At 39.9% G+C, this 20,388-nt stretch overlaps 1 protein-coding gene across 7 annotated transcripts in view; it reads right to left on the bottom strand.

Moving 5' to 3' along the window:
- Positions 1-1,504: 1,504 nt before the first annotated feature.
- Positions 1,505-20,388, bottom strand: part of LOC139754118 (regulator of microtubule dynamics protein 1-like) — a 50,574-nt gene continuing 31,690 nt past the window's right edge. For 3 of the 7 annotated variants that reach the window (XR_011713840.1, XR_011713836.1, XR_011713835.1), the window contains 2 exons: positions 19,615-19,735; positions 1,505-11,431 (listed from right to left, as the gene is read on the bottom strand). Coding sequence is in view for 2 of the 7 variants with exons in the window: in XM_071671222.1 (XP_071527323.1) it covers positions 19,685-19,735 (51 nt within the window). In the remaining 5 variants the exon portion in view is untranslated. Of the gene's footprint in view, positions 19,736-20,388 lie in introns of all 7 variants that reach the window. The other 4 variants (XR_011713838.1, XR_011713839.1, XM_071671245.1 and 1 more) reach the window with 4 other exon arrangements.

Below are 20,388 nucleotides of genomic sequence, written 5' to 3'. Positions count from 1 at the left end.
AGAAAAACTGGAGGAAGTAAAGTGTTTTTGATATCTGGGAGTGGATCTGGCAGCGGACAGAACCATGGAAGCGGAAGTGGATCATAGGGTGGGGGAGGGGGCGAAAATCCTGGGAGCCTTGAAGAATGTGTGGAAATCGAGAACATTATCTCGGAAAGCAAAAATGGGTATGTTTGAAGGAATAGTGGTTCTAACAATGTTGTAGGGTTGCAAGGCATGGGCTATGGATAGAGTTGTGCGCAGGAGAATGGATGTGCTGAAAATGAGATGTTTGAGGACAATGTGTGGTGTGAGGTGGTTTGATCGAGTAAGTAACGTAAGGGTAAGAGAGATGTGTGGAAATAAAAAGAGCGTGGTTGAGAGAGCAGAAGGTGTTTTGAAATGGTTTGGGCACATGAAGAGAATGAGTGAGGAAAGACTGACCAAGAGGATACATGTGTCGGAGGTGGAGGGAACGAGAAGTGGGAGACCAAATTGGAGGTGGAAAGATGGAGTGAAAAACATTTTGTGTGATCGGGGCCTGAACATGCAGGAGGGTGAAAGGAGGGCAAGGAATAGAGTGAATTGGATCGATGTGGTATACCGGGGTTGACGTGCTGTCAGTGGATTGAATCAGGGCATGTGAAGCGTCTGGGGTAAACCATGGAAAGCTGTGTGGGTATGTATATTTGCGTGTGTGGACGTATGTATATACATGTGTATGGGGGTGGGTTGGGCCATTTCTTTCGTCTGTTTCCTTGCGCTACCTCGCAAACGCAGGAGACAGCGACAAAGCAAAAAAAAAAAAAAATATTTATATATATATCATACTTTGTTGCTGTCTCCTGTGTTAGCGAGGAAGCGCAAAGAAACAGATGAAGGAATGGCACAATGCACCCACATACACATGTATATACACACACGCCCACACACACACATATACATGCCTATACATTTCAACGTATACATACATATACATACACAGACCTATACATATACACACATGTACATATTCATACTTGCTGCCTTTATCCATTCCTGTTGCCACACTGCCACACATGAAATAGCATCCCCCCGCAAGGTAGCATTAGGAAAAGACAAAAGGCCACATTCGTTCACAGTCTCTAGCTGTCATGTGCAGTGCACCGAAACCACAGACATGTACATATTCATACTTGCTGGCCGTGATCCATTCCCGACGCAACCCCACCCCACAGGAAGCAGCACAAATGCATGAGAGAAAAGAAAAGAATTATAACATACACATTTTCCTCTTCTCCCACACTCCTGATTGTTGCCCCCTGCATCAGCGAGGTTGTGCCAGGAAACAAATGAAGAAAGGCCATGTCTGCTCCTATCTATACCCGAGGTATCATTTACTTGTGGTGTTAATATGATGGCATCGATTAGGGCATTCATTTCACCATGCCACCTCAGCTAGCATAAAAAAAAGGTAGCCTAAATTATTAATTCATTTCATAGCACATAATTCAAGGGAAGAATGATGTTCATAATGAAACAGCCATCAAAATCATTCCTTTTCATTACTAAGTTATAAATGTACAATAAATAATTACATGGTAACTATAAAAGAGGAACACAATTTACTTGCTATGTAAACATTTGATCAAAGATTTCACTTATTCTATCATGCTTCATAACAAAGCTTTATTTTTTCTACTGTTACCAAGTACTGTACTGTAAAAGTAAACTTGTCATGTAAAGTAGAAGCTCCTTTATCCACAAGCAGTAAAAGTCAGGCTTTGGTATACAAATGGGATTTTGCCTGTATTTCCCATACACTGTTTATATTCATAAAGAATCATCCTTCCCTGGCAGTTATACTTACTCTAATGATAAAGAAAAAGTTATTATTTGAAAGTTTTCATGAAAATTAAGTGCTACATGTTTTTCTCCTGTAATTATACTGTACATTCTTTTATCAGTTTTCATGTGTATAAACCTGTGCTACGCACCAGCAGCTTGAAAGTTCCAAGTGTTCCACAATCAAGCATATCGTACCTTTACAGCATTTGTGTGATTTTTGTTGATAATATCTTTTTCTAAGGGCAAGTAACAGAGCATTCTTGAATTCAGAAATGCAAATAATTTACTGAATTCAATTCTAAAAGAAGTGTGGTATTAACTACATATGGGCTAGTCTTGATATAATGTGATTGTTTATTGTCATGTACAGGAATCTATTATGTGATGTTTTAATACTTATGAATCTGGTCCCTGTGAAAGAATTCTGTCTTGAAATAGCTTACTATTTCATATGAAAATATTTCCACACTAAAGCATGCTAGTGCATTCAAAATATACTAATAATCTATTCAGTACTTAAAAGCAAATGAGGCTTAACAAGAACTTTCGAATCTGGAAAAATTGTTTTACGATCGATTTTTTTCAGTTGAGAGAGATTACCTATAATATGTCTCAGATCTATCTACAACATGCCCTTGTTTTTCCCCACTGTATATAAATTGCCAATTTCTGTCACTATGTCTAACTTTGTCTTTGTGCTAACATCTCACCTGTCTATAATTCTTCAGCAGCTCAGACAATTATGCATTACTCACGTATATGGTCACACTCCATTCCTGGTTTGTTGCATACTGGCTGTCTTAAGTAATTCTCAAAGACAGTTTGCATGATATTCTATCACATGCCAGATGCTTTACCTTAAACAATAATTTTCTGAACTCAGACTAAAACATTTTACTAACACAAAATTACTACATACTAATGCATTACTTGAGTGGATAATTACACTCCCTGAATGTCCAACAGAAAATAAGAAAGTTCTATAAGGTGATGTTTTCCATTCATGCCCACAGTACCAAATAAGTCACTCCTTATACTGCCCACAAGTCTATCCCTATTCGATGCAATGCATTCCCATGTGGGGTGGTGGTCACAAGATATCACTACATCCGATTGTTATGGTCACATGGGTATACAAAATAGTATCATAAAACCCTAGTATCCCTTGTATGGGGCATCTTTGGCTCTGAGGTTGTATTCCACTAAGAAGCAGGGAAATAATGGATTCATTTGAGCAAAAAGGGCCATTACAAGACAGTACTCTTTAGTGACCACTTATGATGATACAGTATTGCTGAAGATGACTTCTTGCTTGCAGTGTAACCACTTGCAGGAAGAGTCCAGTAACACCTTTTCTTATGATGAATAAAATAAATATATATTTTAAAATCCTCTTTATACTCAATAAACAACTAACTAGACCAATTAAACCTAATGATAAAAACAGATCAGAATACAAAGAACACTAAACATAATCCCTGTCACAGAGATCCACTACATACCAGACCCCTTGCTTTGGAACATTCTATTCAACAGCCTCAAAAATATCATGCCCATATCTAACTTCAAATATGGCTGTACAAAATAAATCCATAATATCTGCTGTCACTGAAGTATTGCACATAGTACTCTTTCATTGTAATATCACATATCACAGTTTTAATTGATTGCAGTTTAATCTTACTGAGCAAATTATTAAATTTTCAAGTTTTGCTTTACAGCATTGCAATGTCAGCACAAGGAAAAATTTCAAGTATACGCACATGATTGCAAAACTTGTACTTACAAACATGTCTAATATTTGCTGTTAATTAAGAAACAGCTCTAAACTGTGCTGAATGCGTGCAAAAAGACCCATCAGTGCTTTGCTAGCCATACTTCGTACCAAAATGCAACACAAAACAGTAACTTTAGAGTTAAAATAAGACATGAGTGTGGTGAAGAAACAACAAACACTGGACACACACATGGGATCACCTTATACCCTGGATGAACTGCACTGTCACCCAGCATGACAGATATTAGTGAAAAGTGGCAAAGTAAGTGATGGCAGCATCCAGACAGTGTCATATGTAGAGGCAGTTAATCCTGCCATTCCAAATAAATGATGAACCTAGTCAACTTACTTCCTCCAGCCTCGAGGAGGAAACAAAGTGCTTCCATCATATAGTGAGTATGGACTTGATGTGGTTTAAAATGTGTATACGTAAGGTACTTACTGACAAGACTGAATGTTTTGTATCTATTAATGGTTTAGTGCTATTATTATATACTATAGTACTTTAATTACCAATTTGTGTTGTATGGTGAGGAAGTTTTACACTCATGGGGTCCCAGCTCTTGAACATTTTCTCCTGTCATACAATCTTTTAAGCTTATGTCTGCTGTATGCATTAACCACATCTTAGTACATTCTGTTCCATTCACTTCTTTACATCCTTTTTAACTCCTCTCTTCCAAGGTGGGCAAAATTTCATTCTGCAGCCTGTCTCTTACCTCTCTTGATCATCGAACCATTTTTGTTATCCTCTTCTGGACATTCTCTATTAATTTTTTGTGCCTCTTTAGGTGCAGTGACCAAAACTGAGAAACATATCCCAGTTTTGGCCTTATGTAGGATATGAATAGCTTGCTAAATATTTCCTGATTCATATACTTGAAGAGTATTTTGATATCTGCCAGCAGACAGTTTGTCTCCTTGACTCTTGTAAATATGGAACTGTGGCAATAGGTCTGGCATGATGTTATCTTCCAAGTGCCTGTCACACACAGAATCCTGAAGCTTATTTCTTACTAGATAATAATTAAACTGAAGCCTTCTTTCACTGCATTCCATTCTTATTCTTCTACATCTGCTTAGTTTTGGAGTCTATTCAAGTTCCCTTATATGCTGATGCGATCCTCCTCACTTTTCACCTCCTTCATGATCTTCACATTATCTGCAAACACATTCAGGTAGAAGTTCATACCTTCAGGCAGGTCATTTACATAGTGAAAGAAGAATAATGTTCCCAGAAGAGAACCCTATCTCACTCCACTGGTCACCTTGACCCATTTAGAGAAGATTCTTCTAACATGCATCCTCCATTCCCTTCCACTGACACAACTGTCTGTCCTCTTAATCCTTCTGGGAGATCCAGTTTCTTAATCAGTCTCCATTTCTTAATGTCTCCCTAAGTGGAACAGTGTCAAATGCTTTCTAGTAGTCCAGATGCAAACAGTCCACCCAGCCTTTCCTTTCTTCTAGGACTGATCTCACTCTCTCATAGAAATTTAACACTTTTGTTACACATGACCTCATTTTCATAAAACCATGCTGTCTCTCTTTTGGGTACGTTGTCCTCTGTAAAACATCATCCACTTGCTTTTAAATATCTTTCCAAGAACCTTACACAACACACTCATAAGGAGGCTGGTCTAAAGTTCAGCACCTTTTCCCAGTCCCCTTTCATAATTAAATACTGGTATGATGTTTGCTCTTCTCCATTCGCTTGGGACTTTGCCTCTTTATAGTAACATCTTGAACAATAAGCAAAGTAGTTTATCTAGTGTATCTGCAAACATCTTTAGCAAATATACTGAAATTTCGCCAGGACCATAAGCCTTGTAAGGGTCAAGTCTTTTTAGTATTATGTTAATATCATCGATTTCCAAATCCTCCTCCCCATTCCACCTCCCAGTGCTGGGGCTGTAGTATCTTCCACTGTGAAAACTTTTTTGAACTTAGTCATTCAGTTCCTCATATATCCTTGTATCCTCCTTTACATTTTTCCCTCTGAACCCCTTAACCAAAAGTTGACTCCTTATGAATTTCTGGAAAAGTTTTGGATTTTCATATGTAATGTCTACAATACTTTTTCAAGGTTTTTTGTTCCTTCTTTCTTGTCTTGCTATATTAATTCTGCATTCTCTTATACCCTACAAATGCTGGCCAAAAGATGGAGTGCCATCTAAATCTTCAACACTGCATATCTTGAACTCCTTTGCTTTTTGACATCTTCTTTTAAAACCATTCTTTCCTCTTTCTTATGATTCCCTCTGTATTTGAGGCTGCAGGTACCCATGTCTCTATTCCTTCATCATAAGTTCCAGAGAACTTCTCGCCACAAGAAGCTCTTGTTGCTAGCTACTGAACTCCATTTTCCAATCTACATTACCATAGAAATTATTAGTAGTTTATAAGATTATATTTCTTCTTTATGTCCTGTCTCACCTCCACTCTTCTTATGTCCTCGTTTATCACACAGTCAAATTTGAGCATTACAAAATTACTTCTTCCAGTTGATATATCATATATAATATTCTCAAGTACTATGCTAGTATGTGTGAAGTCAAGATCTAGTAATGACGGTTTCTTAGTCCCTTTTATTCTAGTGTGCTCCCTGATAATGTTGGTATATGAAATTTTCCTGCTTGTATCCATGATTCCCTATCACCAAATTCTCCCAAGCTATCTCTTTATAAGTGAAATCCCCTATAATCAGGAGTTTACCATCTCTCTACTTTTGTGCTTACATTTGTAAAAAATCATCCCAGGTACTCCAATATTTCCTGGATAGGGATGCATCCTCCCCCTCAATACTTCTTTATATATGTTGGCTGTGATGGCATGGGCAACTGAATGCCTTAATCAAGACCATCTCATTCACACCATACTGTACTTATATGTAACACGTTAGAAAGTTGGGATATATCTGTGTGATGGGAGGGAAGGTTCAGGGCTAGGCAAGTTGCACCTCTTAGTCAGGAATGCCATTCTCTCTCATCATCCCTTCAAGGGTTCATGGTTAGGGAAAGCTATAATGGATAAAGGAAGTGAGCAAAAAAAAATTGGAATAACAGTAGATACTATTCTTGTGCAACCTTATGTTAATATGATAGGACTAACCAGCAGCAGTTATACTGTGGTTGGGTAGTTAAAGAATGGAGGTAGTTATCATTTATGGGATACCCTTGGTGATGTATGAGGGATTTAGAGAGGAAAGTTATCATTTATGGAATAACCTTGGTGAAGCATGAGGGATTTAGAAAGGAATAAATTTAATACCCCTACTTTCTCATGTACTAGGAAGTTAATAACTAGTGGATGAAAGCATGGATTATCAGTAGTTATATTGCTAGCAAGACAAGTATTACTAAAGATAACAATCATCTCAAAAGTTTTGGAAGCATGCAGGGCAGAGGTGGAGTTGGAGAGTCAGGGTTCAGAGATCACTGATGGGAAGGATGGCATCTCTCACTACTCCTCCCTCCAACTTTGAGTTGTGGGGTCAAAGACACCAACCACTGGCATTCTCCCAAATAATCTAGCTTGGTTTATGATCATATATTATGTTGTAGGAAAATTATAGCACAATGATCTTTAAGATTATGTGGCATGTTATAAATCAACTGGCATCTGGGGTAATGGCGAGGCTGGTCCAGAGGGTGAAGTGAACTTTTCAAGTTTTATGCTCATGATGGGAAAACAGAAAAATGCTGTGAAAAAGTGAAATGTAGTAACACAAAGATAGAGAATGGAAAACAAGAGTCATTATACTAATTAGTCAAGAAAACTGAGCATCCCTTCAGCTCTCATATGACCTGGGCATGTCAAAAAAGGGAGTATTAGAGGAGACTATCTGCCAGTCTTAGAATGATGTTGAAGTCAAGAATCAGTGTGCTCCTGTCTACAGGTTCTAGAATATTTGCCTAGCCAGGGGGGCCAAAAATGGACATCCATAACAATTCTGGGTCTTAGTCATGGTGAAGGACTGCAGTGAGTGGAGGGTGTAATGCAAATGTGAGCCATGACAATGCCATAAGCAGGAATGAATGAGTGCATGGCCTGGCAGGCACGGTACACAGCTGAGGAGAGAGGTACAGTACACCCTATAGGTTAGCCTGCCCCATCCTGCATATCTGCACCTCACAGCTAAGGAACCCTTCAAGGACCAGCATGTGCTTTTGGGATGCTGAATCCACAAGATGCTGCAAACTGTGACATGGGTGGGTACAATCCATATATCAGGGGCGGTGGTCTGTCTGGTGTAAGTCAAGACTGGAGGCATAGAAAGGACTGACATGCCATTCAGTATATTCTATCACCAGAATCAGCATATGATTATCAAGCTAAGTGGCATAAATCATTATGACTAAAAGGACAAACCAACATTCATTATGACTTAACGGACTAACCCACTTTCATCCTGAACTGATTTACATGTTTTTCCTATTATTCTTCTATTTTTCATTAACTTCTACATGGAATGATTAATCTCACTGGCTTCTAAAGACAGCATTATCATTCATATCTGTTATGTTACATCAATTTTCTCTTATGTATGGTGATTCTGCATAACCAGGGTGACTTTTCCAGTAGTTAAACATTAAATGTCTTACAATATGTATATGGCTTTTCTCTAGCCTATAAGGAAGGGGTTATCATAAAGCCTGACAGTCCTCAGACCAAATGAGTCATTATCTTAGTCATTATGGGGTTAACTAGCCATTGGTTATGGGCCCCTGTAGCACACTCATCTTGAGGGTTTGATTGGCTTAAGTAACTCTGAGTGACAGTGTTCTCACCTTGATTTTTCTACACCTTACAATGGTAACGTGAACGTAGTTTCATTTAACCTTGACTACCATTTCTTTGCACTCTTTTAATTATGTTAGTCCACCCAGTTATCATTTACTTCAGTCTTTTTTTACTCTTTACTCTTAGTAGGAGAGTGTATTTCTTATTACTGTGAATGTACCATTTCTAAGCATTTTTCTTAACTGACTAGATGAATTCATCCAATTATCATCAAGTAAGTCATTTTCTTTCCTTTTACTTTTTCCACACCTTACACTTGGTAACATAGTGTGGTCGTTGAGCAGATCATTTACCCACTGTACACAGGTAAGGGAAAAATGGAGGCTTCGACAGGAGTTATGGCAGTCATTGTCTGTGTGGTAGCATCGATGGTGATAGTGAACACACATCTCCATGGGGTGGGAGTATGGGGTAGCTTGGTAACTTTGAGCATAGTTTCATATTATTGCGACTGTACCATATTTCAGCACAATCTTTTAATGAAGTTGTATTCATCTGGTTATTATCTAGCTAGTCCTCTTTCTCTAAATTCTTACTCTCTAAATCCTTACCATGACCACCATTTCTTCGCACCTTTTCAACTAACGAGATGATATTCATCCAATTATCATCTTTTTAGTCATTTTCTTTCTTTTTACTTTTTCTGTACCTTACACTTGGTAGCACAGTATGGTGTTGGCTTGGTCAGGAACTATGGTGGTCATGGCTTGTGTGACAGCATTGGCATTGTTGGTGAACACATGTGTCTTTACAGGGTTAGGGATATATGCTGCATACCACCATGTGGTGATGGATGGTCATGGATAATTGTGAGGATGCTAATGGCCACATCACAGGCAATGAACATGAAGAATGCGTGGGACAAGCTGAGAGTGGAAGGGTAAAATAAAAGGTGGGATAAGTTATGCTGAATGCTAAATGAGCTGGTTCCTCATGGTGTTAATCTGAAGGAAAAACTGGCCAGTGGCTGCTGTGAGTAAGGGAGAGAATGAAGTGAGGTGTAGTGATGGCACTATAAGCAGGGAAGGACAAAGGGGTAGAGATTGAGGGAGAACATGGAGATAGTTATTGAGGGAAAGTGAGGAGGGAGAAAAGATAGATGTGAAGTAAAAAGTGGCGTATAATGTGAGACAGGAATGATTCATGGATGTACAGTAGAGGAATGTTATCTTATGAAAGCTTAGTATGTAAATGGACATTATGTCTTGATCCCTCAAAACATGGGTTAGGGATTGGATAGATGGTGTTGCAGTGCTTGGTGTACATTTCAAGAAGCAATAATGGCCCCAGTGATGGCAGCCTGTATGGCAACTTAAGTACGTATGGTGCAGTAAGGTGCCAGGGAGTTGAGTGAGTATGGCTCAATCGTCTTCCAAGCATCCCCATATTGTAGGCTAGGGACAAGACTGAAAAAAGATAGTGGATAGGTTAGTGCTGTATTGGGGACCCTTAAAACAAGCAGTGTAAGGTTCAGGCATCAACAGGTGTTGTCATATGGGGACAGAAGATAGGGGAGAGGACAGCTGTTGCAGGTGGAAATGCAACAAACCAAGAGGGGGAGGTAAACTATAACAGGTTAGAAATTTGGATTTTGTTTGTGTGGAGCTGGGAGTGCTGGTTTCTCCAGGCATCCCTTCAAGAATGCATGGCTAGAGAAAGCTATGTTGGATAAAGGAAAGGAGCACAAGCTTTTATATTGCGGTTGGGTGGTATAAGGACTGTGGGCAATCATCTACAGTGATGCATGAGGTAAAAATTTAAAGAGAAATACAGTTAATAACCCCCATTTCTTTTATACTTGTATGTTTATAACTAGGTGAAAGCATAGTTTATCAGCAGTATACTGATTGCATAACAATTATTACTAAAGGTTAGAATCAGCATGAAGATTTTAGCACCACACAGACCAGAGGTGGAGCATGAAAGTCAGCAGTCAGAGGTCACTGGGGGTAAGGATGGCACCTCTTGCATACACCCCCTTCCATCTTGAGCTGCAGGGTCAAAGACACCAACCTCTGGCATTCTCCTGAATCATCTAGCTAGTTTAATGGTCATATATCCCATCGTTAGGAAAATTATTGTGCAATGATCTGAAAGATGCAAGATTAATGAAACTTTAAGTGACATGTGAGGATTAAGTGACATGTTATTAACCAAGTGGCACCTAGGGCTATGGGTTGGCTTACCCACATAGCAGGTGAACTTTTCAAGCTTTATGTTCATATGTTCATGATAAGCAAACAGAAGAATGAAGTGAGTGACTGAATATCAATTACACAAAGAAAATGATCAGATGATGAAGAATGGAAGATGTTAATTATAATCTAACTGGTCAAGGAAATTGAGTGCCCCTGGTGCTCTCATATGTCTTAGGCAGGACAAAGGGAAGAGTGACAGAGAGGACTATCTGGGTGAGTCTTAAGGCAACATCAAAGGCAGAAAATGGTGAGCTCCCATCTACAGGTCCTGGTATAATCACCTAACTCAGGGGGCCAAAAATATACATTCGTGATAATCCTGGGTCAGCAAAGATGAAGGAATGTCATAAGTGGAGGGCACAGTGAGAATGTGAGCCGTGCCAGTGAGGTAAGCAGGAACGAATGAATGCATGGCTTAGCTGACACAGCATGCAGCTAGGTAAGAGGTGACACAGTTTGCCCCACAGCATCCTGAGATACACTGCCATCTTTGAAATAGATGGCTGAAAAAAGGCTTCCCAAATAAATTTGCTTATCTTCCTTATGGTGCGAATGCTACTTTCATTAATGCCATACTGGCAAACAACTGCTGAAGCACTAGACCCATGCTCAATTACTAACCTGCCCCATCTTGCATGTCTGCAGTCCACAGCTAAGGAACCTCCTCAGACAACTTTGTTAATGACCTGGTGGTTTTGGAATGCTGATGCCACCAGATGAGGAAAATTGACACAGGCATGTACTATTTAGGCATTGGCAGTAGCTTGTTTGGTATGACTTAACATGGAGTGGATGCATATACGAAGTGACACACCATTCAGTATATTCTGGCACCGGAATCAATGACCTGTAATATGTAGATTAAGCATATGATTATCACGCTGAGTGGCACAAATTATTATGACTTGAAGAACACATCCTTGTTGATCCTGAACTGATTTACAGGTCTTTCCTTTAATTCTATTTTCTGTACATTTTTATACTGAATGACTGACCTCCCTAGTTTCTACTGTAAGTAATGATATCATTTACATCTTTAGTACATTACATCAATTTTCTCCATGAATGTCGATTTTGACCACCCTGGGTGATTTTTCTGATAAGACTAAATGTTCAAGAAAATGTACACATCCCTTGCCTAGCCTACAGGAAGGGAGTAATCATTAAGTATGACAGTTCTCAGACCAACTGGGTCATTACTATAATTATCAAAGTGGTCAATCAGACACTGCTAAGGGCCCCTGTGGCATACTTGTCATAAGGGTTTGATTGGCAAGAGTAATTCTGAGTGAAAGAGTTCTCACTCTGACATTTTCCATCCCTTACAAATGGTGGCGTTAGGCATGGTTTCATAATGTTGCAACTATCATTTCTTAGCACACTTTTAACTAACCACGTGGCATTCATCAACTCATCATCTAACTAGTTCTTTCTATTTCTAATACAGTAGGGCCACAATATAGCATGAGATAAGAACCAGAAAAGTTCATACAGCAGCAAATTTTAGTATACCATGATATCCATTTCCAGGTAAATAAGGGGTTTAAAATTGCAGGTTAAAATAAAATAACATGAAACATACTCAAAGTTGTGTAAAAAATGGAAATGATGTACCAAATAACACTCAAAATGTTGTATAAGCAAACTAAATGAAATACAAAACATACAGAAAATGACAGACAGGTATCTGCCTAACTGTCACATCTACATTTCTTTGGAACCGTGCAATAGGCTGAGTAAGGTTTTGTCATACATTCATTTTGAACATGTACATAATTCTTATTCATACATTAGGTAAGTAAATGTGAATAAGAGCAAGGTTATTAGGTTCAGTGGGTTTGAGGGACAAGTTAATTGGGAGGTAAGTCTAAATGGAGAAAAATGGAGGGAGTGAAGTGTTTTAGATATCTGGGAGTGGAGTTAGCAGTGGATGGAACCACGGAAGCAGAAGTGAGTCACAGGATGGGGGAGGGAACGAAGGTTCTGGGAGCGTTGAAGAATATGTGGAAGGTGAGAATGTTATCTTGGAGAACAAAAATGGGTATGTTTGAAGGAATAGTGCTTCCAACAATGTTACATGGTTGTGAGGCATGGGCTATAGATAGGGTTGTGCAGAGGAGGGTGGATGTGTTGGAAATATGTGGTCTGTTAACATAATCTTCAATATTTAAGAAAGAGAAACACTTTACATTAATCTTGAAATTCTTAGATTTTTGATGTTGGGAGACTACTTCTCTGTGGTTGTTAAAAGGTCAAATGATAGAGCATCCTCCATCTTAACATATGTCTGCAACCTGAGGTGCAATGCAATCTTCAAAATAGATGACTGAGAAAAGGCTTTCCTGGTAGATTAATTTTTCTGCTTTATGGAGCAAAGGCTACTGTTATTAACAACATGAAGGTAGAAAAGGCTTTCCTGGTAATTTGCTTTTCTTCTTTATGGTGCAGGTACTATTCTCATTAACACCATAACTCCACCCATGCTCAAGTTCATCAAGTACATTGAGCAGGCTCACTAATAGTACAAATAATTGCTAAACAATTAGACAATGTGGAGACTGGTTCATGTGGACAGAAGTGTAAAAAAGGGCAAACAAGGCTTCCTTTTTAAATTTCAGCAGAGAACTGACATGGTGGGCAGCATGGCATGTGCAGCACTGGCACCTTGCAGTGCATGACCAGCTGGGATCTTATTATGCTGCAACAATTTGTGTTATGAAAAAATGAAAGTAATTTAGGTGCCTATGCTATATCGAAATCAATATATCGAACTGTGCTATATCATGAACTTACTGTATCATGACCCTATTGTATTCCACCACTTACAATTGGTAGAAGAGTGTGGTTACATATTACAATAACTACCACTTCCAAGTACTTCTTTACTTCATTAGGTGACATTCATCCAGTTATCATCTAGTTGATCATTTTCTTACCCTTTACTTTTTTCACCCCTTATATATCTGAACCAGGACATATGAAGCAGCCAGGGAAAACCATGGAAAGGTCCCTGAGGCCTGACTTTGGATAGGGGGCTTTGGTTTCAGTGCATCACATATGACAGCTAAAGAATGGATGAAAGCAAGAGGTCTTTCTTCATCTGTTCTTGGTACTACCTTACTAACACAAGAAGTGGGAAACAAGTTCAAAAGAAAAAAAGAAGAAAAAAAGAAATATATGTCTTGGGAGTAGTCAGGGGTTAGTGAGAGGACAAGAGCAAGGGAAGGAGTAGCGCTACTCCTGAAACAGGAGTGGTGGGAGTATGTGATAGAATGTAAGAAAGTAAACTCTAGATTGACATGGGTAAAACTGAAAGTGGATGGAGAGAGATGAGTGATTATTGGTGCATATGCACCTGGGCATGAGAAGAAAGATCATGAGAGGCAAGTGTTTTTGGAGCAGCTGAGTGAGTGTGTTAGTAGTTTTGATGAATGAGACCAGGTTATAGTGATGGGAGATTTTAATGCAAAGGTGAGTAATGTGGCAGTTGAGGGATTAATTGGTGTACATGGGGTGTTCAGTGTTGTAAATGGAAATGGAAGATCTTGTAGATTTATGTGCTGAAAAAGGACTAGTGATTGGAATACCTGGTTTAAAAAGAGAGATATACATAAGTATACATATGTAAGTAGGAGAGATGGCCAGAGAGTGTTATTGGATTACGTGTTAATTGATAGGCGCATGAAAGAGAGACTTTTGGATGCTAATGTGCTGAGAGGTGCAACTGGAGGGATGTCTGATCATTATCTTGTGGAGGCGAGGTGAAGATTTGTTGAGGTTTTCAGAAAAGAAGAGAGAATGTTGGGGTGAAAAGAGTGGTGAGAGTAAGTGAGCTTGGGAAGGAGACTTGTGTGAGGAAGTACAAGGAGAGACTGAGTACAGAATGGAAAACAGTGAGAAGAAAGGACGTAAGGGGAGAGGGGGAGGAATGGGATGTATTTAGGGAAGCAGTGATGGCTTGCGCAAAAGATGCTTGTGGCATGAAAAGCGTGGGAGGTAGGCAAATTAGAAAGGGTAGTTAGTGGTGGGATGAAGAAGTAAGATTATTAGTGAAAGAGAAGAGAGAGGCATTTGGATGATTTTTGCTTGGAAATAATACAAATGAGTGGGAGATGTATAAAAGAAAGAGGAAGGAGGTCAAGAGAAAGGTGCAAGAGGTGAAAAAGAGGGCAAATGAGAGTTGGGGTGAGAGAGTATCATTAAATTTTAGGGAGAATAAAGAGATGTTTTGGAAGGAGGTAAATAAAGTGCATAAGACAAGGGAACAAATGAGAACTTCAGTGAAGGGGGCTAATGGGGAGGTAATAACAAGTAGTGGTGATGTGAGAAGGAGATGGAGTGAGTATTTTGAAGGTTTGTTGAATGTGTTTGATGATAGAGTGGCAGATATAGGGTGTTTTTGTGTTTGATGATAGAGTGGCAGATATAGGGTGTTTTGGTTAAGGAGGTGTGCAAAGTGAGAGAGTTAGGGAGAATGATTTGGTAAACAGAGAAGAGGTAGTAAAAGCTTTGCAGAAGATGAAAGCCGGCAAGGCAGTGGGTTTAGATGGTATTGCAGTGGTATTCATCAAAAAAGGGGGTGACTGTATTGTTGACTGGTTGGTAAGGTTATTCAATGTATGTATGACTCATGGTGAGGTGGTGAGGTGTCTGAGGATTGGCAAAATGCTTGCACAGTGCTATTGTACAAAGGCAAAGGGGATAAAAGTGAGTACTCAAATTACAGAGGTATAAGTTTGTTGAGTATTCCAGGGAAATTATATGGGAGGGTATTGATTGAGAGGGTGAAGACATATACAGAGCATCAGATTCGGGAAGAGCAGTGTGGTTTCAGAAGTGGCAGAGGATGTGTGGATCAGGTGTTTGCTTTGAAGAATGTATGTGAGAAATACTTAGAAAAGCAAATGGATTTGTATGTAGCATTTATGGATCTGGAGAAGGCATATGATAGAGTTGATAGAGATGCTCTGTGGAAGGTACTAAGAATATATGGTGTGGGAGGCAAGTTGTTAGAAGCAGTGAAAAGTTTTTATCAAGGATGTAAGGCATGTGTACGTGTAGGAAGAGAGGAAAGTGATTGGTTCTCAGTGAAAGTAGGTTTGCGGCAGGGGTGTGTGATGTCTCCATGGTTGTTTAATTTGTTTATGGATGGGGTTGTTAGGGAGGTGAATGCAAGAGTTTTGGAAAGAGAGGCAAGTATGCAGTCTGTTGGGGATGAGAGAGCTTGGGAAGTGAGTCAGTTTTAGTTCGCTGATGATACAGCGCTGGTGGCTGATTCATGTGAGAAACTGCAGAAGCTGGTGACTGAGTTTGGTAAAGTGTGTGAAAGAAGAAAGCTGAGAGTAAATGTGAATAAGAGCAAGGTTATTAGGTACAGTAGGGTTGAGGGACAAGTCAACCGGGAGGTAAGTTTGAATGGAGAAAAATTGGAGGAAGTGAAGTGTTTTAGATATCTGGGAGTGCATTTGGCAGCGGATGGAACCATGGAAGCAGAAGTGACTCACAGGGTGGGGGAGGGGGTGAAAGTTCTGGGAGCGTTGAAGAATGTGTGGAAGTCAAGAACATTATCTTGGAAAGCAAAAATGGGTATGTTTGAAGGAATAGTGGTTCCAACAATGTTATATGGTTGCGAGGTGTGGGCTATGGATAGAGTTGTGCGGAGGAGGGTGGATGTGCTGGAAATGAGATGTTTGAGGACAATATGTGGTGTGAGGTGGTTTGATCGAGTAAGTAATAATAGGGTAAGAGAGATGTGTGGTAATAAAAAGAGTGTGGTTGAGAGAGCAGAAGAGGGTGCTTTGAAATGGTTTGGTCACATGGAGAGAATGAATGAGGAAAGATTGACAAAGAGGATATACGTGTCAGAGGTGGAGGGGACGAGGAGAAGTGGGAGACCAAATTGGATGTGGAAAGATGGAGTGAAAAAGATTTTGAGCGATCGGGGCCTGAACATGCAGGAGGGTGAAAGGCATGGAAGAAATAGAGTGAATTGGGACGATGTGGTATACCGGGGTTCACGTGCTGTCAGTGGATTGAACCAGGGCATGTAAAGCGTCTGGGGTAAACCATGGAAAGTTCTGTGGGGCCTGGATGTGGAAAGGGAGCTGTGGTTTCGGTGCATTATTACGTGACAGCTAGAGACTGAGTATGAACGAATGTGGCCTTTGTTGTCTTTTCCTAGCGCTACCTCGAGCACATGAGGGGGGAGGGTGTTGTTATTTAATGTGTGGCGGGGTGGCGATGGGAATGAATAAAGGCAGATAGTATGAATTATGTACATGTGTATATATGTATATGTCTGTGTGTGTATATATATATGTATATGTATATGTTGAGATGTATAGGTATGTATATTTGCGTGTGTGGACGTGTATGTATATATATGTGTATGTGGGTGGGTTGGGCCATTCTTTCGTCTGTTTCCTTGCACTACCTCACTAATGCAGGAGACAGCGACAAAGCAAATAAATAAATAAATATATATGGGAGAATAGAATCCTACCTCTGCATCCCCAGCATGTCATAGAAGGCAACTAATACGAGCAGGAACAAGGCTAAGGCTAGGGGTATCTGAATGTGTGTAGATGTAACCGCATTAAGAAAGGGGAAAAAAGTTGTATGCTTGAGAAAAGGAATCTGGATGCTATGGCTCTGAGTGAAACAAAGCTTAAGGGTAAAAGTGAAGAATGTTTGGGGATGTCTTAAGTGTAAAGTCAGGGGTTGGTGTGAGGGCAAGAGTTGAGGAAGGGGTGGTGATACTGATCAAGAAGGAGTTGTGGGAGTGTGTGTAAGGTTGTAAGGAAGTGAGCTGCAGACTATGGGTAAAAATGAATGAGAGTTGCAAGAGTTAGGTGATTTTTAGTGCTTATACACCTGGCCACGAGAAGAAAGATCATGAGAAGCAAGTTTTTGGGAGCAGTTGAGTGAGTGCGTCAACAGTTTTGATGCTGGAGATCGTGTATTAGTGATGGGTGATTTAAATGCAAGAGTGAGTAATCTGAAAACTGAGGGTGGAATTTGGGGACATGGAGTATTAAGTGAGGTGAATAGAAATGTTGAAGAGATTGTGGAGTCATGTGCTGAATAAGGACCAGTGACTAGGAATAACAGGTTTAAAAAGAGGTACAAAAATAAGAATGTGGGTGAGCAGGAAAGGTGGTCAAAGGGCATTATTGGATTACATACTAATTAATATGTATGCAAAATAAAGACTCTTGGATGTGAATATGTTGAAAGGCGCAGCTGGTAGGATGTCTAACCATTAACTGGTGGAGGAAAGGGTGAAAATCTGTATGGGTTCTTGGAAAAGAGAAAATGATGTCTTAAGAACATTGTGAAAGTGAGCAAGCTTGGAAAGAGATGTGTGAAGAAATACCAGAGAGACATGGTGTAGAATGGCAAAGGTGAGAGCAAACAAAGAAAGGGGAGTGAATGAGAAATGAGAGATGTTTAGAGAAGCAGTGCTGGCATGTGCAAGAGAAGTGTGTGGAATGTGTACGGTGGGAGATGGGCAGGTGAGAAAGGGTAGTGAGTGGTGGAATTACAAAGTAATATTGCTTGTGAAAGAGGTAAGATAGGTGTATGGATGGTACTTACAGGGAAAGAGTGAAATGATTGGGAGATGCACAAGAGAAAGTTGCAGGAGGTCGAGAGGATGGTGTACAGGTTGAAAAAGAGGGCAAATGGGAGATGGGGTGAGTGATTATAAGGAAACTTCAGGGAGAATATGATAATGTTTCAGAATGAGGTTAAAAGTGTGAGAAAAACAAGAGACCAAATGGGAACATCTGTGAAAGGGGCAAATGGGAGGTGGTAACAGGTTGTGATGAGGTGAAGAGATGGAGGGAATATTTTGAAAGATTATTAAATGTGTTTGATGATAGGGTGGTATATGTAGGGTGTTTGGGACAGAGAGGTGTGGAAAGTGAGAGAGTCATGGAAAGTGATTCAGTAAAGAGAGAAGAGGTGGTGAAAGCCTTGCCTACGATGATACGTGGTAAAGAGGCTGGAGTGGGTGGTATTGCACATGAACATCATAAGAAAGTGGGTGACTGTGTTGTTTATTGGTTAGTTATAATTTTCTACTGAATTTTTGGATCATGGTGAGGTGCCTGGGGATTTGTGAAATGCACGTACAGTGCAACTGTTCAATGACACGGGAACAAAGGTAAGTGTTCGAACTACAGAGGTACAAGTTTACTATGTGTACCAGGTAAGTTGTCTTGGAGAGTGGCAACTGAGAGGGTGAAGGCATTTACTGCCCTAAAGGACTGAACCAGGGCATGTGCCCTTACACCAAACATTGTCTTTAAACATTTAACTTCCAATACATCCACCCTCCTCAGTACAAACTCAACTATAACACATGCCTTGTGTCCCTACAACTACATTGCTCCACTTCACTCTATTCCAGGCACGCCTGTCCCTCTTGCATGTTCAAACCCTAAGCACTCAAAATCTTTTTCACTCCATCCTTCCATCACTAATTTGGTCTTCCCCTTCTCCTTTTCATCTACACTTGTGTCATTTATATACTCTTTTTCAACCTTTCCTAACTTATTCTATCCATATATTCATACCATTTCAACATACCCTCTTCAGCTCTTTCAACCACACTTTTTATCAACACACTTCTCACTTACTCTTAAATTACTTACGTGATCAAACCACCCTACACCACACACTGTTCTCAAACTTTTCATTTCCAACATATCCACACTACTCAGCACATCCTCATCTATACCCCATGCCTTGCATCCAGACAGCATAATTAGAACTAATATGCCTTTAATATACCCATTTTGCCCTCCCAGATAATGACCTTTCTTTCCACAAATTCCTCACTGCTCCTAGAACCTTCATCCCCTCATCTGCCATACAATGCACCTCAGCTTCCTTGGTACCATTCACTGCTTTGTCCACACACAGGTATCTAAAACATACCATCTCCCCCATGTTTTCTCCATTCAAACTCACATCCCACCTACAAATGGTATAGTCAATTTTCAAACACCATCTCTATGTACCTACACTTTGATTTTGAAGATATCTCAATGGAATTATAGTACTGGTACGTAGCTCTATTCTTTATACACTGAATTCATGAATACTTTTGTTGCAGCTCCAATACTTCTTTCTGGACAATTTCATCCTGAAAAAAAATAGAATTACTGAAAATAAAAATATTTTTGCAAACGGCAAGGACCTCATGGGTCACAAGTGGGGTGGTTTGATAAAGTAAGTAATGAAAGGGTGAGAGAGAGTGATAGTAAAAAGAGTGTGGTTGAAAGAGCAGAAAAGGATATGTTGAAATGGTTTGAACATATGGAGAGAATGAGTCTGGAAAGGTTGACAACAGAGGATATATGTGCCTAAAGTAGAAGGAACAAGAACAGGGAGGCCAAATTGAAGATGGAAGGACAGAATGAAAAAGATTTTGAAAGATTAAGGCCTGAACATGCAGGAAGGTGAAAGGTGTGCATGGAATACAGTGAATGGGAATGATGTGGTATACTGGGGTCAACATGGTGCCAGTGGACTGAACCAGGGCATGTGAAACATCCAGGGTAAACCATGGAAAGGTCTGTGTGGCCTGGATATGGATAGGGAGCTGTGGTTTCTGTGCATTACATATGGCACCTCTCAGAATGTGAGTGGATGTGTCCTTTCTTTTGTTTCCTGGCTCTACCTCGCTGATGCAGGGAGCAGATGATCAGGTGTGGGGGGAAGAAGAGAATGTATATGTTATAATTTTTCATTTCTTTTATGCAATTATGCTATTTCCTGTGGGGCAAGGTGGCATCA

This window comes from Panulirus ornatus, chromosome 2, assembly GCF_036320965.1.
Source record: "Panulirus ornatus isolate Po-2019 chromosome 2, ASM3632096v1, whole genome shotgun sequence".
NCBI classification, from domain to species: domain Eukaryota; kingdom Metazoa; phylum Arthropoda; class Malacostraca; order Decapoda; family Palinuridae; genus Panulirus; species Panulirus ornatus.
Note: the sequence above shows the minus strand (reverse complement) of the source record. Positions and strands in the feature narration are given on the sequence as shown.